At 39.3% G+C, this 20,656-nt stretch overlaps 1 protein-coding gene across 4 annotated transcripts; it reads right to left on the bottom strand.

Annotated features, from left to right (window-relative positions):
• Nucleotides 1-7,149: 7,149 nt before the first annotated feature.
• Nucleotides 7,150-11,615, bottom strand: CCR8 (C-C motif chemokine receptor 8). Of its 4 annotated transcripts, none has more exons than XM_016123911.2 (2): nucleotides 11,518-11,615; nucleotides 7,150-9,201 (listed from the first exon to the last, which is right to left on the bottom strand). In XM_016123911.2, the coding sequence occupies exon 2, from the start codon at nucleotides 9,169-9,171 to the stop codon at nucleotides 8,107-8,109; it is 1,065 nt and encodes a 354-aa protein (XP_015979397.2). In that variant the 5' UTR covers nucleotides 9,172-9,201; nucleotides 11,518-11,615; the 3' UTR covers nucleotides 7,150-8,106. The 4 variants fall into 4 exon arrangements, with proteins under 4 accessions (XP_015979397.2, XP_015979399.2, XP_036075794.1 ...); XM_016123913.2 differs by lacking the exon at nucleotides 11,518-11,615 and adding an exon at nucleotides 11,404-11,463; XM_036219901.1 differs by lacking the exon at nucleotides 11,518-11,615 and adding an exon at nucleotides 10,576-11,390.
• Between the last annotated feature and the right edge of the window lie 9,041 nt (nucleotides 11,616-20,656).

Genomic DNA, 20,656 nt, shown 5'->3' with positions numbered 1-20,656 from the left:
AAGCCACAACCACTCCATCAACACTGTGACAAACGATTTCCCCATCCTCTGGAAAGATCAAGTTCCTCTTGTGTTTCTGCTGGTTTCCCAGTAAGGAAACATAGGCTGCAATTTGGCTAAAAGTTCTTAAACATAAGCACATATTTTCTGAGCACGTTTTCCCCAGTTCCTGATGGTCTCCCTCCCCCGGGGTGAGCGGGACAACTTGCAGATTCCCCAAAGACGAATGACTTGTCCCACATGTGGAAGGCTTTCTTCATCTCTGGCACATGGCTCCATCTGGAAATAAGCATTTCTGGGTGGTGGTGCATTTCGTGCGTCATCTTCATGGGGCTCTAAGGCGGTCGTTTCATCTGAGTCCAATAGGAAAAATCTCTTGTTCTCTGGTTCGATCCCAAAGCATTCATTTAGATCCCATGAAACCAAGTCTGGACTCAAATATTTGTAGAATGAGGTTTTTCATCTCCTGAAATATGAAAGGGGTGACATCCAATGAATGCTATTTTTTAGCACTTAATTTGCATACAATTCACTTTTCATTCTGCCTCCTAGTTGTGTGTCTGAGTGTTTCCAGAAAATACCTCATTTAAATGTAATTTCTGCTTTCCCTTGAGTTGCCACTGAGCAGAATTTCTTTCCCTGATTCTGCTCACTCTGGAGATCGTCAGGCGAACTTTATATGGGAAATGATCAGCAGGGTCATTAAGACTGGAGGGGCCCCTAGATGTTGTCTCTAAGCCCCCCCATTTGAGGGCCCCACCTCTCAATGGAGGATGACATAGGCAGGCGCGATGAACATCTTCTAAGATCAGGGGTCCAGGTTCAAAGTCTCTGTTCTACCAATAGCTGCTGTGGCCTTGGGCAGGGCATCCTGTGTGTCAAGGTCTGTCTTCTCATAGGTCGAAGTGACACAGGACAGGGCAAATTTCCCCAAGTGATGAGGAGACCAAGTTCTGCACTCACTGAGAGAAAAGCATCCTTTGTTGAAGAGTGTAGAAAGAATTCAGTACACACGCCATATTCGGAGTCAAGAGGGACATTTATCAGAAAAGGGAGAACACTTGACAGAGTGTGGTCTCCTCTCAGAGGCAGAGAGTGAGAGGGACGGTGAGAGAGACCCTGAGTGTTCAGGGAATTCAGTTTATATGTCATTCTTTAGTTTCCATTTCCTTTGGTAGGGACATACAGTGAGCAAGGGGAAGAGTATGTACCTTGAAAAGGTGAGAATATGTAGAGTGAAAGGCCTGCTGGCAGTTCTAGTCCTTAATCCATCCATAGGTTCTCCACGGTTTTAGCCATAGGGAATGACTCTCGGTTCCCGTTTCCCCTTCAGGGGTGTGGGGAATGGGCTGCTAGCGATCCCAGCAGAAATCTTCCTTTGTCCTGCAGGCGTCCTCCTGGCCTGGCTGCGGGCTGATCAGCAGACTGCAGTCTGATCGTGGCTTGATTAACATTTTAATTCTCTTGCCTCCTCCATACATGAAAAGGAGAGCACCAGACGTCTAAGACCCCTTCCAGCTTTCTCATTCTGGGACTCTGCGACCACCCTCAAGACTGCCTGGCATCTGCTAAGCAATGAAACTCAGGGATAGGCTGGCCGGCATCTAGGCTGACCTGGGCAGCCAGAGCTGGCCAGCCAGGGCTCAGCTGGGAGAAGGGGTGCCGCATGCCGCTGCCCCACCAGGCATCCGAGACTGCCCCGCAGCACACCTAGGCTCAGATTTACCAACTCCGCCTCCTTAAAAAGGCAAGCCTTCCTCTTAGTAGGTGAACATTCGCCTGAATCTCAGACTCAGCCATTTAAAGCCTGTGTTTGTCCCCCGAGGACAGCAGCAAAATCCACTCCCTCCCCCTCAGCAGAAAAGCAGTGGGGGACAGAACTAGAAGGGGCTCTAGGCACTCCCCAGTTAGCAAATTACAAATGCATTTGATTTGGGGAGCTGCCGGACGTATTTTTCTTTGTGTTCACCAGGTCCCTGGAACAACTGGCTCGATCGCAGAATGTTTTGTAGTCCAGGGTCCCCGAGGTGACCAACAATCACCAGGAGCCAGAATGGATAATCCTAATTCTTAACTATGTCTCGTCTCAGGGGCCAGTTCATTTATTCATTCAACTAATATTAACTAAGCACATAGTATGTGCCGGGGCTGTTCCAGGCTCTGAGGATACGGCAGTGAATACAACAGTTGAAATCATACTCTCCTGGTAGGTAGTAACGGGTAATTTGCTTTCTATATCCCAGGCGCTGCTCTACGTGTTTCTCTGTTTTCTCTCTTCTAATACTTACGTTCTCCCGTATATGGTCCAAATTCAAATTTTACCAATTATACCAAAACCGTCCTTTATAGCATTTTGCCCCTGATCCGGAATCCAATTTAGAATCATATATTTCAGCTAGGTGTCATGTTTTTAGTGTCCTTTAAGCCGGAACAGTTCTTCAGTGTTTCCTTGACTGACATATTTTAACAATATTTACCACACACAAACAGCCACACACACACACACACACCAGAAGGAGCTCCAGTTCTTTCTGTCCTGCTGCAGGCGACTGTTGTTACTGCCGCCTAGTGAATGGTAGGTGGCGATAGAACTCAGCTCCATAACCCTGTAGAACCCTCTCGTATAAATCAGAGTTATACATTTTACACAGAAGCAAACAGAAGCACAGAACAGTTAAAGTAAGTCGCCTTAACTCACACAGCTAGGTCAAGGCTACATGCTACGTATTTTTGTTATCGTAATAATTATCCACCTTTTATGTGTACGAAGAGGTTTATGGGTTACGGATTGGATGTCAGGCAGTTCTGTGGAACCGGAAGGATCAATGGCATCGTCGTCACTATCTTCATCATCCTTATCTTACAGATGACTTCTCCGATGCTCAGGGAGGTTAGTCTAGGCCAGCCTGTAAGTAAAGCAGCAGGGTCCAGGACAGGACTTCTGAGGTATCCCTTGCAATGTCCCCTCAGGAAACCCTGGCATCGTTCGAGATCCAGGGGTACATCCATTTCACAAGTGTCCACTGCTCCAAATGGTCTTTGCTGGATCAGAGAGAGAAAAGTCCTGGCAGGCAGCCGTCCGGTAGCAGAGAGAGGAAACCATTCCTCAAGCCACATGCCAACCACAGAGCTGGTCCAATCCAGCTGTGCCCAGCAAGGTGGCCCCTCCCAGGCAGCTGGCTGCACTCGGAGTCCTGGCCTTCAGAGGTCAGCCTGCTCCAGGCGTGGCAGCTGGGCAGCCTCGTGGAGGAGCACAGAGCGCAGGTGTAGAAGACAGTGGACCTGCTGGCTGAGGCAGGAGGCAGGGCGGAACTCCCTTGGTTTGGTTAGGAGACATCGGGCTCTGGGATTCCAGTTTGGCAGCCTCTTAAGGTTAACGATAATCGTCTTGAAGGACTCTATGAAGGTTAACGAGAAAATGCTGGAGGTGCTCAGCTCAGAGCAGGTGTCTCAAAATGTAGATGGCCCTCTGTCCCCGTCCCCATGTCCCTCCTGCCCTCACCATTTCAACTCAGCAAGTGTTGACTGAGTGCTTCGCTGTGCTGCCAGTGTGCAAAATTTAAAAGCTGAAGTTAAGAGCACATCGTGTGTGTGTGTGTGTGTGGGGGGTGTATAATAAAATAAAACTACGAGATGAATAAGAAAAGTAAAAGTGCTAACACTCAGATAACTAGAGATCAAAGCGGGGGTGGGGTGGGGTGGGGAAATACACACATAAAAAGTGAGAGGGGAATCATTTGAATGAAAAATAGCGATCCACCTTCCAGGGTTCAAGGAAGGGCAGAGCGGTGGACCGGCACAGGTAGAGGGAGCCATGGGGCAAGACGCAGACAGGTGAGCGAGGCGGCTCTGCGGAGTGTCATAGGGCCCCGTGGAAGAGTTTTTTGTTTGTTGTTGTTGTTGTTGTTGTTGTTTTTCCTCTAGAAAGAGTTGCATTTTTTTTTCTTTTTTACAAAGTTATGATTGACTCAGTATAATTCACCTTTTGTCTCACGGGGAAAGCATGTTGCAGAGCTGAAAAGTAGAAATTAAGCCTGTGAATCTGTTTTAGTTTAGTTTCGTTCTGTTTTTTTTTTTTTCTTTTCGTTCCCTTAGTCATTATCACTTATTATCCTATTGTCTCCCCATGTGATGTTTTTGTTTTATTTTGTTTTGTTTTACACAACTCTGGATCCGTGATGTATTCTGAGACTCTGCCTCCCTTTTCACTTTCTCTGGTGTGTCTCACTGGTGTCTGTGGCCGGAGGGGTTTCCCAAGAAACAGAGTCTGAGATGGAGAGTGGCGTTAGGAAGTTTTTCTGGGACTGCTGCTGGGATCGACCCCGGGGGAAGGAAGGGAAGGGAAAGAAGCATGGATGAGGAGAGAGAGAAGTCAGAGCTGCACTGCAGTCTTCATGCAAATTTTAGCTGACTCGGTCCTTCAAAGCTACACCATCTGGGATGAGGGGACCAGGACATTCTACAAGTTAATTGATCATGGGATGTCGCCCACTCTCTAAGGGAGGCAAAAAGGCAATCCCCAAGGGGGCTGAGGACTGAATGTTATCTGCTGATGGCTCTCCCAGCAGCTGGAGTAAAAAGTTCTTTACTCTCGAGGAAGGCCCTGTGTTACATCACAGTATTCACTGCTTAGTCCTCTAATTAATAGAAGTCGATGTCAAAGCAGTCAACGTTAATTTATAGTGAATATTTTTGAATTCCGTTTAAGACATCTTTCCTTACAATAAGGTCACGAAGGTCTTTTATATTACTATCTAGTAGCTTCGTTTTATTATTTTGTCTTATTTGTATTTGATACTTTTTATTTAAAAATGTAGGAAGTCCTTTATGTTGCCATCATTTCTAATGAATATCTTTACTGGATATAAAATTCTAGTTTGACATTTAGCTCTTTAGAGGTATCGTTCCTTTTTTACTTCAATTGCTGCTCTTTTGAAGATGTCTTTTTTTTTTTTAAATCTGGATGCTTTTAAGATTTTTCTCTTTGTTTTTGGTTTTTATCAATTTCTGATATGCCTAGGTGTGTGTGAAGTTTTTCATCCTACTTGGGGATTTAGGACTTTCTGACTATTTATTTCGCTTCATATTATTCTTTAACATGGGAACATTCTCAACCGTTATATTTTCTAATATTGCTTTTTCTGTTCTTCTTTTAGGACTCAAAAATACATGTTATTCTCTGTTGTTTGATGCTCTATTTCTCTCTCTCTCCATTATATTTTTCTTTTCCTTTCCTTTCCTTTTTTTTCAGTCTCTCCATGTTTTATTTTTGATCTTTTCTTCTTGCCTCTCTCCCAGTTTACTAATCTCTCAGCTGTGTCTAATCTGTTGAAGTTCTTAATTTTAATTATTTTATTTTTCGCTTTTGGAGTTTCTATTTAGTAATTTTCAAATATATGATCTCCTCTATAAAAATATTATAATTTCCAGTTCCCTGCTAAATTTTCAAGCTTTCCTTCTATCTAGGTGATCATAGTAAGCCTGGTTGTTTTAAAAATCTGTGTTTTGTCACATCCATATCTGGAATTCCTATTATAGGCCTGCTTCTATTGTCTGTTGCTTCTGGTCCTTTTTGTTAATGATCTCATGTCTTTTCATGTGTCTGGATATTTCTACTGTGTGCCAAAAATACCATAAAAATTTTGAAAATATTTGAAAGCCTGTTGGTAGAATGATTCAGGTAGAGGATGATATTATCTTCCTCTAAAGGAGATTAATGTTTGATTTTGTCAGTTTCCTGGGGGAGCAGCAGCAACCTGGGATTTCCTCAAACCAATTTCTAAGGATTCAAAGTTAGGTTCTAGCTCTTCCAAGAGCTTCTCTTTTCCTGGTTCACACTAATCCTAAGGTATAGCTCTCAGAGTCCCGACCGAAAGCAGAGGAGATTTACCAGCATTCTGTTTTGTAAAGTACTGGGGTCCAACTTTAAACTTCCTTTCCTTATGTGTTATTCAAATGCTACTCAGATTCTCAGCCTTTCAGAAATCCATGCTGAAATTGGCACCTATCTCCAAGGGAGAAACAGATCCAAACACTGGGTTTGGCTTTCTGGGTTTATGTCTTCTCCAAGGTCTTATGCTTATCCATGAATTTTGAAGCAGTTGGATACAAATATATTTTTAATTTTTGTCCAGCTTTTATACTTTTTTTTTTTAAATAGAAGTGTTGGCCTGATGTACCTAGTCTGACACTGCCAAAAGTGAAAGTCAGAATTTCTTTTCCTTGCATAAAAATGAGCCTAGACTTGAAAACACTTTTCAAAATGAAAGAAGCCAGACACAAAAGACCACACACTGTATGATTCCATTTATATGAAGCATCCAGAATAGGAAATTACATAGAGACAGAGCAAATTAGGGGAAGAGGGAGTCTTAGGGGGATGATCGCTAATAGGTATGGAACTTCCCTTTGCAGTGTTGAAAAAGTTCTGAAACTGGATAGTCAACTCAATAAAAAGGCATAACAATCCTATATTTGTATGCACCTAATGAATAGCTTCAAAGTATATACAGCAAAAATTGAAAGAGACAAATATTCACACTTAAAAATTTTAATATACCTCTCTCAATGACTCATAGAATAAGCAAACAGAAAAATCAGCAAGAATATAGAAGATTTGAACAATCTGATTAATCAGCTGCAGCCTACAACTATATATAACACACGTATTCTTTTCAAATATACATGAAACATTTACAATATTCTGGGTCATAAAACAATTTTCAATAAACTTCAAAAAACTGAATGCATACATGTATGTTCTCTGAGAACAGTGGAGATTCAAACTAGAAATTAAAACATAAACATATTAGAAATCTCCAAATGTTTGGAAATTTCTTAGTAATTAACTTCTAAAGAACTAATGATTCAAAAAAGAATTTGCAATGGAAAAATAGAAAATAATTTAAATTGAAAATTAATGAAAATATATTATGTCAAATGTATGAGATACAGCCAAAGTAGTGCTTAGAGGGAATTTTGTAGCTTTCAAGGCATTTTTCAGAAATGAACAAAGGTTGACATTCAATAATCTAAGATTCCATTTCAAGAAGCTAGAATAAAACAGAAAATTAAATCCCCCCAAAACCAGTGAAGATAAAGATAAGAGCAAAAATTAATAAAAAGACAAAAATAGAAAATCAACAAAACCAAAAGCTGGTTCTTTAAAAATGATTGGTAAAATTGATAAACCCCATAAAACTTATCAGGAAAAAAGATATAAAAACACAAACAACCAATATTATCAATGAAAAGGGACATTACTTCAGATCTTCCTGTGTTAAAAAGACTATGAGAATATATTAGGGAGAACCTTATGAAAATCTGTTTGACAACTTAAATAAAGTGGAAAAATTCCTTAAAAATCTCAACTTTCCAAAAGCGAGACAAGCAAAAACGGAAAATCTGAATAATCTCTATCTGCCAAGAATTTGAATGCATTACTTGAAATCTTTCTACAGAGAAACCACAATGGCTTCACTAATTAATTTCACCAAACATTTAAAGAAGAAATAACACCAAATTGTTTACACGAACAGTTCCAGAGAGTAGTGGAAAAGGGAATACTTCTCAACACATCCTTTTTGAGGCCAAACCTGACCAGGACATTGTAAGAAGGGGAAATTATGGGACAATGTCTCTCGTGAACACAGATACAAAAAATCCTAAGAGAATTCAATTATTTATTAAAAGGATCATGATCAAGAGGTCATTTTTATTGCCGAGGAACATACAGGTTGATTTAACATAAGAAAATCAATCAGTGTTACCAAGTTAACAGAATAATGGAGGAAAAGCTATACGATCACCTCAATGGATAAGAAAAAAGCATTTGATAAAATTTAAATTCATATATAAAAACTCATAGCAGACATTACACTTAACAGTGTAATATATAGACTATTTTCAGAAGATAGTTAAGTCTTCAAAAGATGAGAAGATTAACTTGCAATTGTAGGAACTCATTTAATATGAACTACATCTTGTGTCTGCAACCAAATTTCTAGGAGTATCCCTTCATGGCACCTCAGACTCTGAGATAAAGCATGTTTTCCTTCTGAAAGAAGAGCGGTGATGAAAGCAGAGGCCCCCTTCGAGGTCCACTCCTTACAAAATGTAGTCTGTGGTCGCAGAACGGGAAGAGTGCTGGTGGAAGGAAGATGATCTTTCGCAGCTCTCTCTGGGGATTTGTCTCCCCAGGAAGAGAGAGACGTGATTGTAAATTTTCCGAAATATTTCCGAGAGATGTTTCTTGAACTTCTCACCCATGAAAGCATAGATGATAGGGTTCATACAGCAGTGAGTGAAGGAAATGGTTTCTGTGACATGAGTGGCATATATCAGCCTCTGCCTCATGACGCATCCATCCAAGATGTGCATGTTGTGCAGGGAAGTGAGGAAGAGGACCACATTGAATGGGACCCAGAAGAGTAAAGACGCAATGACCACAGCGAGCACCAGCTTGATGGCCTTGGTCTTGTTGTGGTTTTGGCAATTCTTCAGCTGGAGCAGGATGCTAATGTAGCAGAACATGAGGATGGTGAATGGGATCAACAGGCCTAAGATATTCATTTCGAAGTGAATGAAGAACTGCCACTTCAAAGCGTCTTGATTGTAAAATGAATAACACTGTAGGATGCCATCTTCAGAGACTACTTGGTAAAATACTAACATTGGGCTGGTGGCCAGGATAGCAGTCAGCCATACCACCAAGCTCAGGGCTGTGCCCATCCTGGCTGTCCTCACTTTCAAGGCATATACAGCGTGGACAATTGCCAGGTACCTGTCCAAGCTTATGAGGGTGATAAAGAACATGCTGCTGAAGAAGCCAATGTAATAAAAGCCAGAGACCACCTTGCACATTATAGTCCCAAACACCCACTGGTGGAGTTGATAGTGAGTCTGAAAGGGAAAGGAGAAGACAAAAAGCAGGTCAGACAGGGCCAGGTTCAAGAGGTACACATCTGTGATGTTCCTTAACTTCTTGCAGATGACAAGGACCAGGATGACCAGGCTGTTTCCCAGAAGACCGAGTACAAACAGGATGCAGTAAAAGACGGCAAGAAGTGACTTGCTATCTCTCTGGATAAGTTCTCCATCACAGGGGCTTGCGATGGCATTAGGATAGTAGTCTTCAGTTGCTGTCACATTAGGCTCGAGTGTATAATCCATCAAGGCAGGAGGACTTGGTCACAGAGGCACCTAAGAGACATTTATTCCTTTAAAATATTTTTATTTAAAAATGTGGGCTGAACATGGTTCCCTTCCCCTCCCCCATCAAATTTACATGTTGAAGCCCTAAAGCCATGTTATGGACTAAATGTTTGTGTCTCCCGCCCCAAAATTCAAAATGGACCATAGCTCAAGTCTCACACATACCTGATTTAGATGATGTCTAGATAAGACTTTCTGATTCGAATTGATACTGAAAGAAGACTAGTCCATTAACGCTTTTCGAAAATTGAAAACTGCCCTGGCTGACTGATAAATACCGGGGAAGGTGGCAATGGGGGGCGGGGCGGACAAGACAAGCAAAAATTTAAAAAGGACTTTTAAATACCTATAGTTTCCCCATCTATAATTAGCAATGAATAACATATTGTCATATTTGCTTCTGGTTCTTTTTTCTTCCTTTTCTTTCTCCTTCCCTTCCTTTCTTCTTTCCTTCCTTCCTTTCTTTCTAACGTAACAGAGGTTAAGCTAAAGTTCCCTTTAACTATACAACTTATCCCCACACCTTAGGAGCAATTACTAAAACCAATTTCGTGTTTTTTTTAAAACAATTTCCCCCTGTACTTTTACATACTATATGTCTCCATAAACAATATATAATATTGTTTTGCGTTCGCTTTTAACTTACATAAATGACATAACATCACATCTCTCTTTTTCCATCTCGGTTTTCTTCTCGTGGCATGTTGTTTTAGACATACAGCTAAGCAATACTAAAAAGTTTAGCTCATTCTTTTAGCTGCTTTCGTAAGCACCATAAATAAGTAATTTTAAAATGCAGTAGAAAAAATGATCCCAATCATACTAGCAACAAATATCCGAGGCTTATTAAGAACAAACCTGATAAAAACTGCAATTCAGTTATGTAAAATATAATAAAACTTTGTAGATAAATGTAAAAGAAGACATGATTACAAGTAAATATATGCTATATTTATAGAAAGGGAGATTCAAATTTAAAACATGATAATTCTTCTCAAACTGATATATATACATTCAAGGCAATTCCAATCTAGATTTATTACTTTTCAAGGCTTTCGATCACCGAAGACTCAGAATCCCTATCTACTATGCCACCTTTCTATAATTTGAAATGCCAAACAAGTTAACTATTTTTAAAAATATTAATTTCATTTAAGTATTTACTTCCAAGTAGATTTTTTTTTAAAAAAAACTAGTTTCTAAAGTATGAAAGTGGGTCTTTTTACAATTTTTTGTGGCATCTGTCAAAACTCCCCGCCCCTGCCACATCTTCTTCCTTTTTGTCTTTTATAGTTTTTTTTTTTAAAACCAACTAGTTTTAGTTTACCTTTCTATCCTGGAATATGAGTTGGTTTAGTTTACCTTTCTATCCTAGAATATGAATTGGTCCATTCTCTTTTCCAGAGCCTTCCTAATGACACCCAATCCACATGCCACCTTGATCTTTTTCAGTAAAATTCATGAGAAGTAGTAACTATCTACCATCTATTACAGTGGGCCGGGAACCTTAGATGCGTGACAACATTTATTTCTAGCGCATCCCTAGGAAGCTGGCATGAAAACATCTTTTCCATTTCTGGAGTAACAGTTGCGTCTGAATTTCAGAGAGCTTCAATCCACAGAGAGTGAGATGACAGAGCTAAGACATGAAAACACATCTGTTTACTCCAAACTGTTTTTCTTTTCCATATTTCTCTAATTTGTGGATAGAGTCAAAAGCTCCAGTCTTGTGGAGTCTAGGCCACTAGGCTTCCAAGTTCTAGATTACTTTATAGCAAAGAAAACTTGAGCTCGTTTTTCAAACTGAGCTTTGGGTTCTTTGTCCATGAAACGGGGCTAATCAAACTTTTCAGGGTTTAGCGAGAATGGAGTAAAACCATTTAAGTTAGCATCGAGTCAGGGATGAACTTCTGATTGCCAGCTTTCTTCCTTGAGTACAAAACCCACATGTCCTTCTGCCATCTGATATAAGCATTGTACCCGCACGAGGACAGGTTCCCCCATGACACCTGGTGATATGACGGATCTTCTCTCCCGCTCTTCTAAGAGCTTTGGCTCCCTCCTAGCATCCTGCAGACAACAACAGCAAGGCTTGCTTTCTTTCCTCAGCCAGAGTCACAGGCAGCCACTAAGAGACATATTTGGGGTTTGTGCACTCTTGGGGACATGCAAAGATTTTTTAAAAATCACCTCTTGTTTAAGACCTTTGAAGTATCAGCCTTCCCTTTGCCTCTTTCCCAAAGAAATAGAAGTGTCCCTGCTTCCTCACGTCGTTCTTCCCCAAGGATGCTTAGTCATACGTACCTTAATCAGAGCCTTTGTTTCTGCTGCTAATTTCTTCTCGGTGTCTGCACTCTCAGATGTGAGTGTGCTTAGTAACAGCTCCTTTGCAGATATCTATCTGTGGTGGGTGGAAGAGTAGAGTTGGGCTTACTATTTTTTTTTGTTGTTGTTACTTTAAGTTTTGAGAATAATCTCACAAAAGAACAACTACAGACGGCAAATGTGCATGCAAAAATGTGTTCAACACTTTATGTCATTAGCGAATTATAAATTAAAACAAAAGTGACTGGAAACCATAAAACTCTTAGAAGAAAACATAGGCAATAAGCTTTCTGACATCAGTTTCAGCAATTTTTTTTTTTTAGACCAGAAAACTGGTCTGAAAAAAAAACAACAAAAGCAAAAATAAATAAGTGGGGTTACATCAAACTAAAATCTTTTGTACAGCGAAGGAAGTCATCAACAGAATGAAAAGGCAACCCATTGAATGGGAGGTGATATTTGCAAATTATGCATCTGATATGGAGTTATTGTCTAAAACTCATAAATGATTTATACAATTTAATATTTAAAAAACAACCTGATTAAAGACTCAAAATAACAAGTGTTGGTGAGGGTGTGGAGAAAAGGCGACCCTTGTGCATTGCTGGTAGGAATGAAAATGGGTGTAGCCACTATGAAAAACAGGATGGAGTTTCCTTTAAAAAGTAAAAATGGAAGCACCACACAGGTCGGCAATTCCACTCATGGGTATTTATCAAAGAAAACAAAAACACTAATTCAAAGAGATATATGTACCCTTATATTCATTGCTGCACTATTTACAATAGCCAAGATATGGAAGCAACCTAAGTGCCTATCAATAGAGGGTTAGATAAAGAAAATGTGGTACCTATATATGATGGAATATTATTTGGCCACAAAGAAATGAATTTGCAACAACATAGATAGAGCTGGAGAGTATTATGCTAAGTGAAATAAATCAAACAGTAAGACAAATACTGTGCGATTTCACTTACATGAGGAATCTGAAAAATAAAGCAAATTAACAAACAAAACGAAACTAAAACAAACTCATAGATACAGGAAACAAACTGATGATTACCAGTGGGAGAGCGGCTAGAGGGCTGGCAAAATAGGAAAAGGGAATTAAGAGGTAAAAACTTCCAGTTATAAAATAAATAAGTCATGGGGATCACTTCCAGCATAAGAGATATAGTCAATAGTATTGTGATAACTTTGCATGGTGATAAGGTGGTAACTAGACTTACTGTGTGATCATTTTGTAATGTATATGAATATTGAATAAAATTAATTATTTATACCTAAAGCTAGGATAGTGCGTGCCAATTATACATCAATAAAAGGGTGAGATACCACCATACTTTGATTAGAATGGCTAAAATCCAAAACACTGACAACACCAAATACTGGAGAGGATGTAGAGCAAGACGAACTCGTTTGTTGCTGGTGGGAATGCAAAATGGTATAGACAATTTGGAAGGCAGTTCGGCAATTTCTTATAAAGCTAAAATGTGCTTATCATATAACCCAGTAATCATGTTCCTAAGCGTTTACCCAAATGAGTTGAAATCATATCCACACAGAACCCTGAGCACAACTATTTACACCAGCTTTTTTATAGTTGCTAAAAAAAATGGAAGCAACCAAGATGCCCTTCACTAGATGGATGGATAAACCAACTGTGGTGATGTGTGCAATGGGATATTATTCAGTGATTAAAAAACGGCTATCAAGCCACACCTTAAGTGTCCATTACTAAGTGAAAAAGGTTTGGAAGCTCCTCATGGAAACACAGGGGAGGGAAGTAAGCATTTCCACAGACAGATGGCAACCATTTCATTATTACTTTAATCTCTTTCTTTAGATGCAACTTAGAATGGCTGTGTGTTCCTCTGAGTCTCGCTTCCTGACCTCCAAATCCTATCTTTTTTGTCTAGCAATTTCACCTCTTAGAAACACCTGCTGATTCCTGAGTTCATACCTCGGTAACTCCCCACCACGGCATCGATCGTGCTCTGACGCAGTTTGAGGAAAACCCCAGATCTTTGATGACAGCTTGTACATGATAAACGAAGATCGATGGCTTACAGTGATAGGCAAAGCCTTTCTAAGTGCTGCTGACTCAATCACGAGGGTGGAAACTATGATACCTGTTTCACCGCAGTGGAGAGAAGGAGCCGTGTACCCCTTTACGGCCTAGCCGAGCGATCTGAGGGACTCAGGTGGAATACCTCCAAGCCCATTTTTTTAGGTTGGCCCAGAATTTCAGTGCAGCACCTGGCACAGAAGGGGTGCCGTGTGCAAGCTAACCAAATGCAGGTTGATGGAAGTCGGCGAGTGGGCTGGCTTCCATCCACATTGCCTGAACTCCAGGAAGCTTGACCACTTGGTAGAGGCCCAGTTTTGCTAAGCAACTTGACTTGGGCAAGCCCAGTCAGGGGAGGGGATTCGGAAACCCATGTATATACCCCAGGAAGTCTTTACTGTGGGTTTCTTGAGATCCTTTTATCTTCTGCTCCCTGAGGACGGTACCTGGGGTTCTTTTCTCATTTACACTGTGTTATTTTTTAAAATTTTTATATGATAGCATTATGAAGAGTTGTGGATGTGACTGGGGGAAATCTTTTGGGGTTTTCTATATTTCCCATCTACAAGTCCACCAATAATTTAAGCATTTGCTTGAATAGTGGTAGACAGAAGCTTGAGTTTTTAAAAAAAGCATATTAGTAAAAAGCCAGCTTATCAGAAAAATTTTTCCTCTGTATAATTCAACTGCCCACATAGATTACCAAAAAACGAATTAAGCTGCAATAAACAGATGTTTTTCTTACTACTAAATCTTTATTTCCTGTATAAGATTAGATAGAACATGGCCAGCATGCGGCTACAATATCGCTTTGAAGGTCTGAACATGGAGAAATGTGTGTGGTTAATCTCATAATGTTTGTATGTTTAGTTGCGTTTTTAGAAAACTTATGCTACATTCTATGCAAGAACTGATTAGATCTCTCAGTCTTTTGGTGACCTTTATTCCCAGAATTTACCTTTACTAATATGCTTTTTCCTCAAGGCTACAGTCATCTACTGAAGACTAGCATATTCCCAGCACTGCTCTAGGCATTAAAAGGGATAAAAAGGTAAAATTATATGATTCCCACCCCCCCCCCCACTTAAGGAATTTAGCAATCAATGGTACTTTCATCCCAGGAGTCCTAGGAAGTAATGGCTCTTTGAGGAATGATGGATAATGAAAGAAAAGAATCTTTATGAAAACTATGTAGAAACCCAGAAAAGTCTTTATGATCAAAAATGCAGATTTTAGTGGCATGTATACTATGATTATCTGCGCCAAGACAGGAATGCATCTAATCACATTCTAGGATAAAACAGGTAGAAATTAAAAATCAGATATTAGATTAGTCCTATTAATTTTTAAAGTTATCTTTAATGATGACATGTTGTCTTTTCAATAGGTTTTTAGAATATATGAAGCAGCTATCAATGACAAATTCTAAGCAGGGAAGTTTTCGTATTGCAAATGATTTACCGATTGAATGGTAGAGTAATTTACTAACCTGCGCTTGGAAATTCTTTCCCAGTTTTGACTCACAGAGTAAAAAGCATGTGCACGATGACAAAATATGGGGGACAAGGGACGCCTGAGTACATCGTAATTAAGCATATATTGGGGAAAAGAAGAATCTTTCCTTCTACTCTCTTAGATTCAGTAACCGGGAGTCTGTGAATTATACTAAAAAAAGACAGATTAACAGAGGAAGAAAAAGCACTTTTAATTTTTTTTAACGTTTATGTGCATGAGAGTTCACAGAAAAAGAGTGAAACTCAAAGCAGACTTCAGAGATCATCGATCATTTTAACAAAAAAGTGGAGGTTTGGGCCTTGAGAGATGATAAACTATGGGGAAGTAGTGAGGAAATACAGGGGTGAACTAATGGAAGATAAGGTCCGTTTATCCAAACCCATCTCGGTGCCGTCCCCTCATTTCTGATGACAAGAGTCACCTTCCTCTCCCTGGTACACCACGGGCACCTTCCTCAAAGGGCAGTTTATGCCCTGCTTTTAGGCGGATAAGGGAAGGGCAGAGAATTCTTCTTGCTTTATAGTTGGTTCTCAATTGCATTTAGCTCAAAATAATCCTCATGCTAAAGTGGCATATTCTGGGGTGGCCTAGTCTGTTTCCCTTCACATAATAATGATAAACTCCATTTTGTGAGGACTCTCTTCGGCCACCCGTTGTTTTTGATATATTCAGCATCTGGGGGGAATTCTGAGAGTGCCCCAGGCTTTGACGTGAAGCTTTCTCTCTCTATCTGTGATACATAATTTTTCTGAATCACTTGAGAAGAATCATAGGCATCATAGTCCTTCATCTCTAAACCTTTCGGTGCGAATCTCTTAAAAACAAGAACGTGCTCTTATATCACCAAGATACCGTTATCAAAACCAAAAAAATTAACATTAACACAGTAATACTTTCTAAGTCTGTTTTATAATCTCGCCAATTGTCTAAGTATTGTCTTTCATTGACTTTTTTCCCCCCACCACTGGTCCCAGATCCAACCCAGGGTCATGCATTGCCTTCATTCATCAAGTCCTTTTACTTGCCTTTATCTGAAATTGTAACTCATTGTTTTTCAAGGCAGTGACTATTTTTTTTTTTTTTTTTTTTTTTTAGAATACAGGCTAGTTATTTTTTTTGAATGTCCCTCAGTTTGAATTTGACTGACATTTCCTTGTGATTAGATCCTGGTTAAACTTTTTTGGCAGAAATACCTACCACAAAAATGATGCATCCTTCTCAGGGGACACATGATCTCAGCTACTCTCAATGTTGGTGATATTAACCCTGTTCATTTGATTAAAACATCTGCTGGTAGTAAAGCTGATGTTTCCCTTTTGTTATTGATAAACCATTTGGGGAGAGAGTCTTTGAGACCGTGAAAATATCCCATTCCCCATAAAACTCTCATGAGGGTGCAGTTCTGGAAGATTTTTCAAAGTTGAAACATTGAAAAATGTCTCTACTGCCTTAGTTGAGGAGGTATGAATTCTTATTTTCATCAGTTTCCTGTGTGGGAGCGTTGTGGTTAGTAACTAAAGGGGAGTGGGTGAGTTTGGGTTCCAGGCACCAGCATCAGAACAGGTCAGTGGGGGGAGATCTCTGAGAAGCAAACTGGAGGCATTTTAGAGACACCTGGCATTGATACAGTAGAGTGGACCTTAGGTTCTTACTTAGAGAGGCTTTCCTCCTCCACCCCTTCCTTCTGACTGTGTGAGATCTCATCAAATTTGGGGGCTTCCGCAGGATTCCTGGGAGGATGAATCGAGGAACCACAGGTGACCCGTTCTTCTACCTGTGGAGTGCCTGGGCTAAGCATTTGTCATGTGAACAGGGAAGAAATCGAATCTGCAGTTTTCTAAATGACATGGGAGAATCTGGAAGTCAAAGATTGTTAGAGATGAAGGGCATCAAGTGTTTATATTAGCATTCGTAACTCTTCAGGAGGCTGGAATCATTACCAAAAAGAAAACATAGGCCAACTCCACCAATGACAAAGGCAAAAACCCTGTACAAAATAACAGCACACTGAATCGAGCAATGTGCAAACCGTTTGTACATCTTGACCAAGTTGTATTTACTCCAGGAATGAAAGGTTGCTTCTTCATTAGAAAAATCTAGAAGTGTAATTCACCACATTAACGGATTAACGGGAAAAAGCAAGATGATCTCATGGGCATCTCAGGAGATGCAGGAGAACTGTTTGATCAAATTCACTGTGCATTTAGAGCAAGCAAACTCTCCAATTCTGCCGGTGGAAGTGTAAACTCTTGCAACCGCTTTGGAAAATGCTTTGGCATTTTCTGCTGAAGTGGAGCACATATTCTGTGATTTGCCAGTTCTACTTTAGGAGATATATACATACATACACACACACACACACACACATACACACACACACACAACACATTGCATGCATTTCACAAAAGATATGTATTAGACTACTAATAGCAACGGTATTCATCATAGACTACTGGCAACTACCTAAATGCCCATCAATAGTAAAATAGATACATAGATTCTGGTATATTCGCACAATGGAATACACTACAGCAATGTGAATGAATAATTAACAATTATACAAAACAGTATGGCTGAATCCTAAAAACATAGTATTGCACAAATGAAGCCAGACGCGAAGACAGCATACTATACGATTCCACTTAACGTGCGCGACCAAAAACAGGTAAAACAAACTGACGGTATCAGCAGTCAAAAGACCAGTTACTGCTGTGGAGTGAGTGATAAGATGTGAAGGGGCTTCTCAGGAAGTGGCAATATTCTGTCTCTTTATGTGGGTACTGGTGGCAGAAACTCTCGCGTTTATGATATAGACCTTTTTTCACAAGTATATTTTACTTCATTAAAAATCTTAAGAGAAAAGAATCAACATTTCTTCCTAAAAATAATCCTTATGCGTAGATTTTTTTTTACTTAAAAATATAGCTACCAAAAAACCTAATACAAATACCTTTATCAATGAGGAATCGTCGAAAGCCATCTGTTTGAAATGAAGAATAAGGATAATGTGGCTACTCTATCACTGCCACCTGACACTGGAGATAGTAATCTCTATAATGAGAACAAGAAATAAATGGCGTGAGGCCTAGAAAAGAAGAAACAAAGGTTTCCTTATTTACAGAGAATGTGGGGGAAAAGAAAAAAAGGAATCTATAAATGTAGACGTACAAATGTAGAAAATCAAAAGCATCTGCAGATAAAAATATTAACGTCAGCAGAGAATTTAATAAGATTGCTGAATGAAAAGTAGATAACACAATTCCGTTGCATTTTTGTATCTCGGCAACAAACATATATATATATATAAAATATAATTTTTAAAAAATGATTTTCTGTATTATAGCATCAGTAAACATGAAGTATTGAGGTATAAATCTCATGAAAATAAATTAGAACTTTTCTGGAGAAACATAAAACTTTATTTAAAGACGATTAAGAATATCTAAATGTGTGTAGAGATATGTCATGTTCATGTTTTAGATGACTAAATATCAAAAATACATCAGTTCTTCCCTCCAATTGACTTGAGGATTCCATACAAATAAAAAATCCTCACAATATTTTTTGTGATTGATGACTTAGTTCTAAATTTTTTTTAGAACTACGAATGCCTATAAAGAGCCAAGATACTACCCAAAAACAATGTGGTGTCTTACCATGGCAGATATCAGTAATTATTACAAAGTTTTGTTAATTAAGACCACATAGTTTTACACTGAGAATGATAGATAGCTCAAAGGAATCAAAGATAGAACCCAAAACAAACTCTTTTGTAGTTGGAATTTGTTTCATGGCCAAGTTGGCATTGTAGCTCAGTGAGAAAAGCAGAAAAATTTCAACAAATGGTATCAATTGATTATCCGTATGAAAAAAATTTTAACTCCCTACCTCACATCTTATAAAAAATTATTTCCAGGTGAATTAAAGATATAAACATGAGAAGAAATGCTGTAAAACATTAAAAAGTTAACAAAGGATAACGTTTTTGTAACTTTCCAGTAATATTAGTCTGTTTGTGCTGCTATAACAAAATGTCATAGACTGGGTGGTTTGAACAAGAGAAATTTATTTCTTACAATTTTGGAAGCTAGAAGTCCCAGATCAAAAGGCCAGTTAATTCAGTTTCTGGTGAGAACTCTCTTCCACTTTTGCAGACAATTGCCTTCTTGCTATGGCCTCACATAGCCTTTCCACGGAGACAGAGAGAGCTCTTTCTTCTTATAATGACACTAATCCTATCAGGTTAGGGCCCTACACTTATGACCTCACTTAACCTTTATCACCTCCTTACAGGCCCTGTCTCCAAATACAGTCACATTGGGAGTTAGAGCTTCAACATATGAATTTGGGGGAGACGCAATTCCACTCATAGCTGATGTCTTAAACAAGACACAAAAAGCACTAATCTTTAAGGAAAACATTGGCACATCCAAATGGATTAAAATGAGAAAACTGTTCATTGAAAGACAAAGAAGGAGAAAAAGAAAATAATCCAAAAATTGCAAGAAGACATTTTTCAAGACATATAACCTAAGCACCTCTATCCAAAATTATATATAAAGACATTCTGAAGTCTATATGGAAGATATAACATTATTACAGATAGATAAAAGACTTGAGTAGGTTCCTCACAGAAAAGAAAATCCAAATGGCCAATAAACAAAGAGAAAGTTGCTTAATCTCATTAGCCATCACGAAAATTAAAATAAACATAACGAGATGCTATCTTACACTCACCAGGTCATCAAAAATTTAAGTCTGACAATCCCAAGCATTGGCAAGGAATTTGGGGCTATGTGAATTCTTCTATAGGACTGGTGGAAATCTGAGTTTGTTTAATCCCTCTGGAAAAAGAATTCGCCTTATCTAGAAAAGTCAAATGTGGGCATTCCTCTGGGACCCAGAAATTCCAAAAATGAAAAGTTGCCTGTGGCACCAGGAGGTATGTGCAGAACTGCACACTGCAGCGCTGTTCATATTAGCAAAGTTTCCCAAATGACCCAAACATTAGTTAATAATACAGTGGCCAAACATACATACAGTACCGCCCCACTTATGTAAAGTTCAAAATAGGCAAAGCTATTTACATTTATGGCAAAATCGCAAAGAAAAGAACAGGAAGCCTTCATAGCAAAGTCCGGCCAGCTTGTCTCTGAGCAGGGCGTGGGAGGGGGTATGGTTAGAGAGAAGCACTTTAATGTTCTGTTTCCTAACTTGGATGTTGAGTATCATTGATGTGTCTCTTATCATTTTTTTAAACTGTATATTTATATTTTCATGTTGGAATATTTAATGTACCTTAGGATAATTTTTTTTTAATCAACGACTAATAAACAGAATTGGACTAGATAATACACATGGCTTTCTTCAGTTCTCATTCATTCATGCAAGAAACATTTGGGGAGCACTGGGCTAAGTCTTGAAGATCTCAAGAAGAATGAGAGACAACCTGGCCCGCTGAGGCCTCTTACCCCTCTGGCGTGGGTTGGTCTCAGCTTCAATGTGTCGCCCCATGCCTCTGCTTTGTGAAAGGCA

Source organism: Rousettus aegyptiacus, unplaced genomic scaffold (assembly GCF_014176215.1).
Source record: "Rousettus aegyptiacus isolate mRouAeg1 unplaced genomic scaffold, mRouAeg1.p scaffold_m13_p_4, whole genome shotgun sequence".
NCBI classification, from domain to species: domain Eukaryota; kingdom Metazoa; phylum Chordata; class Mammalia; order Chiroptera; family Pteropodidae; genus Rousettus; species Rousettus aegyptiacus.
The sequence above is the reverse complement of the archived record's forward strand: the minus strand, read 5'-3'. Positions and strand labels throughout refer to the sequence as shown.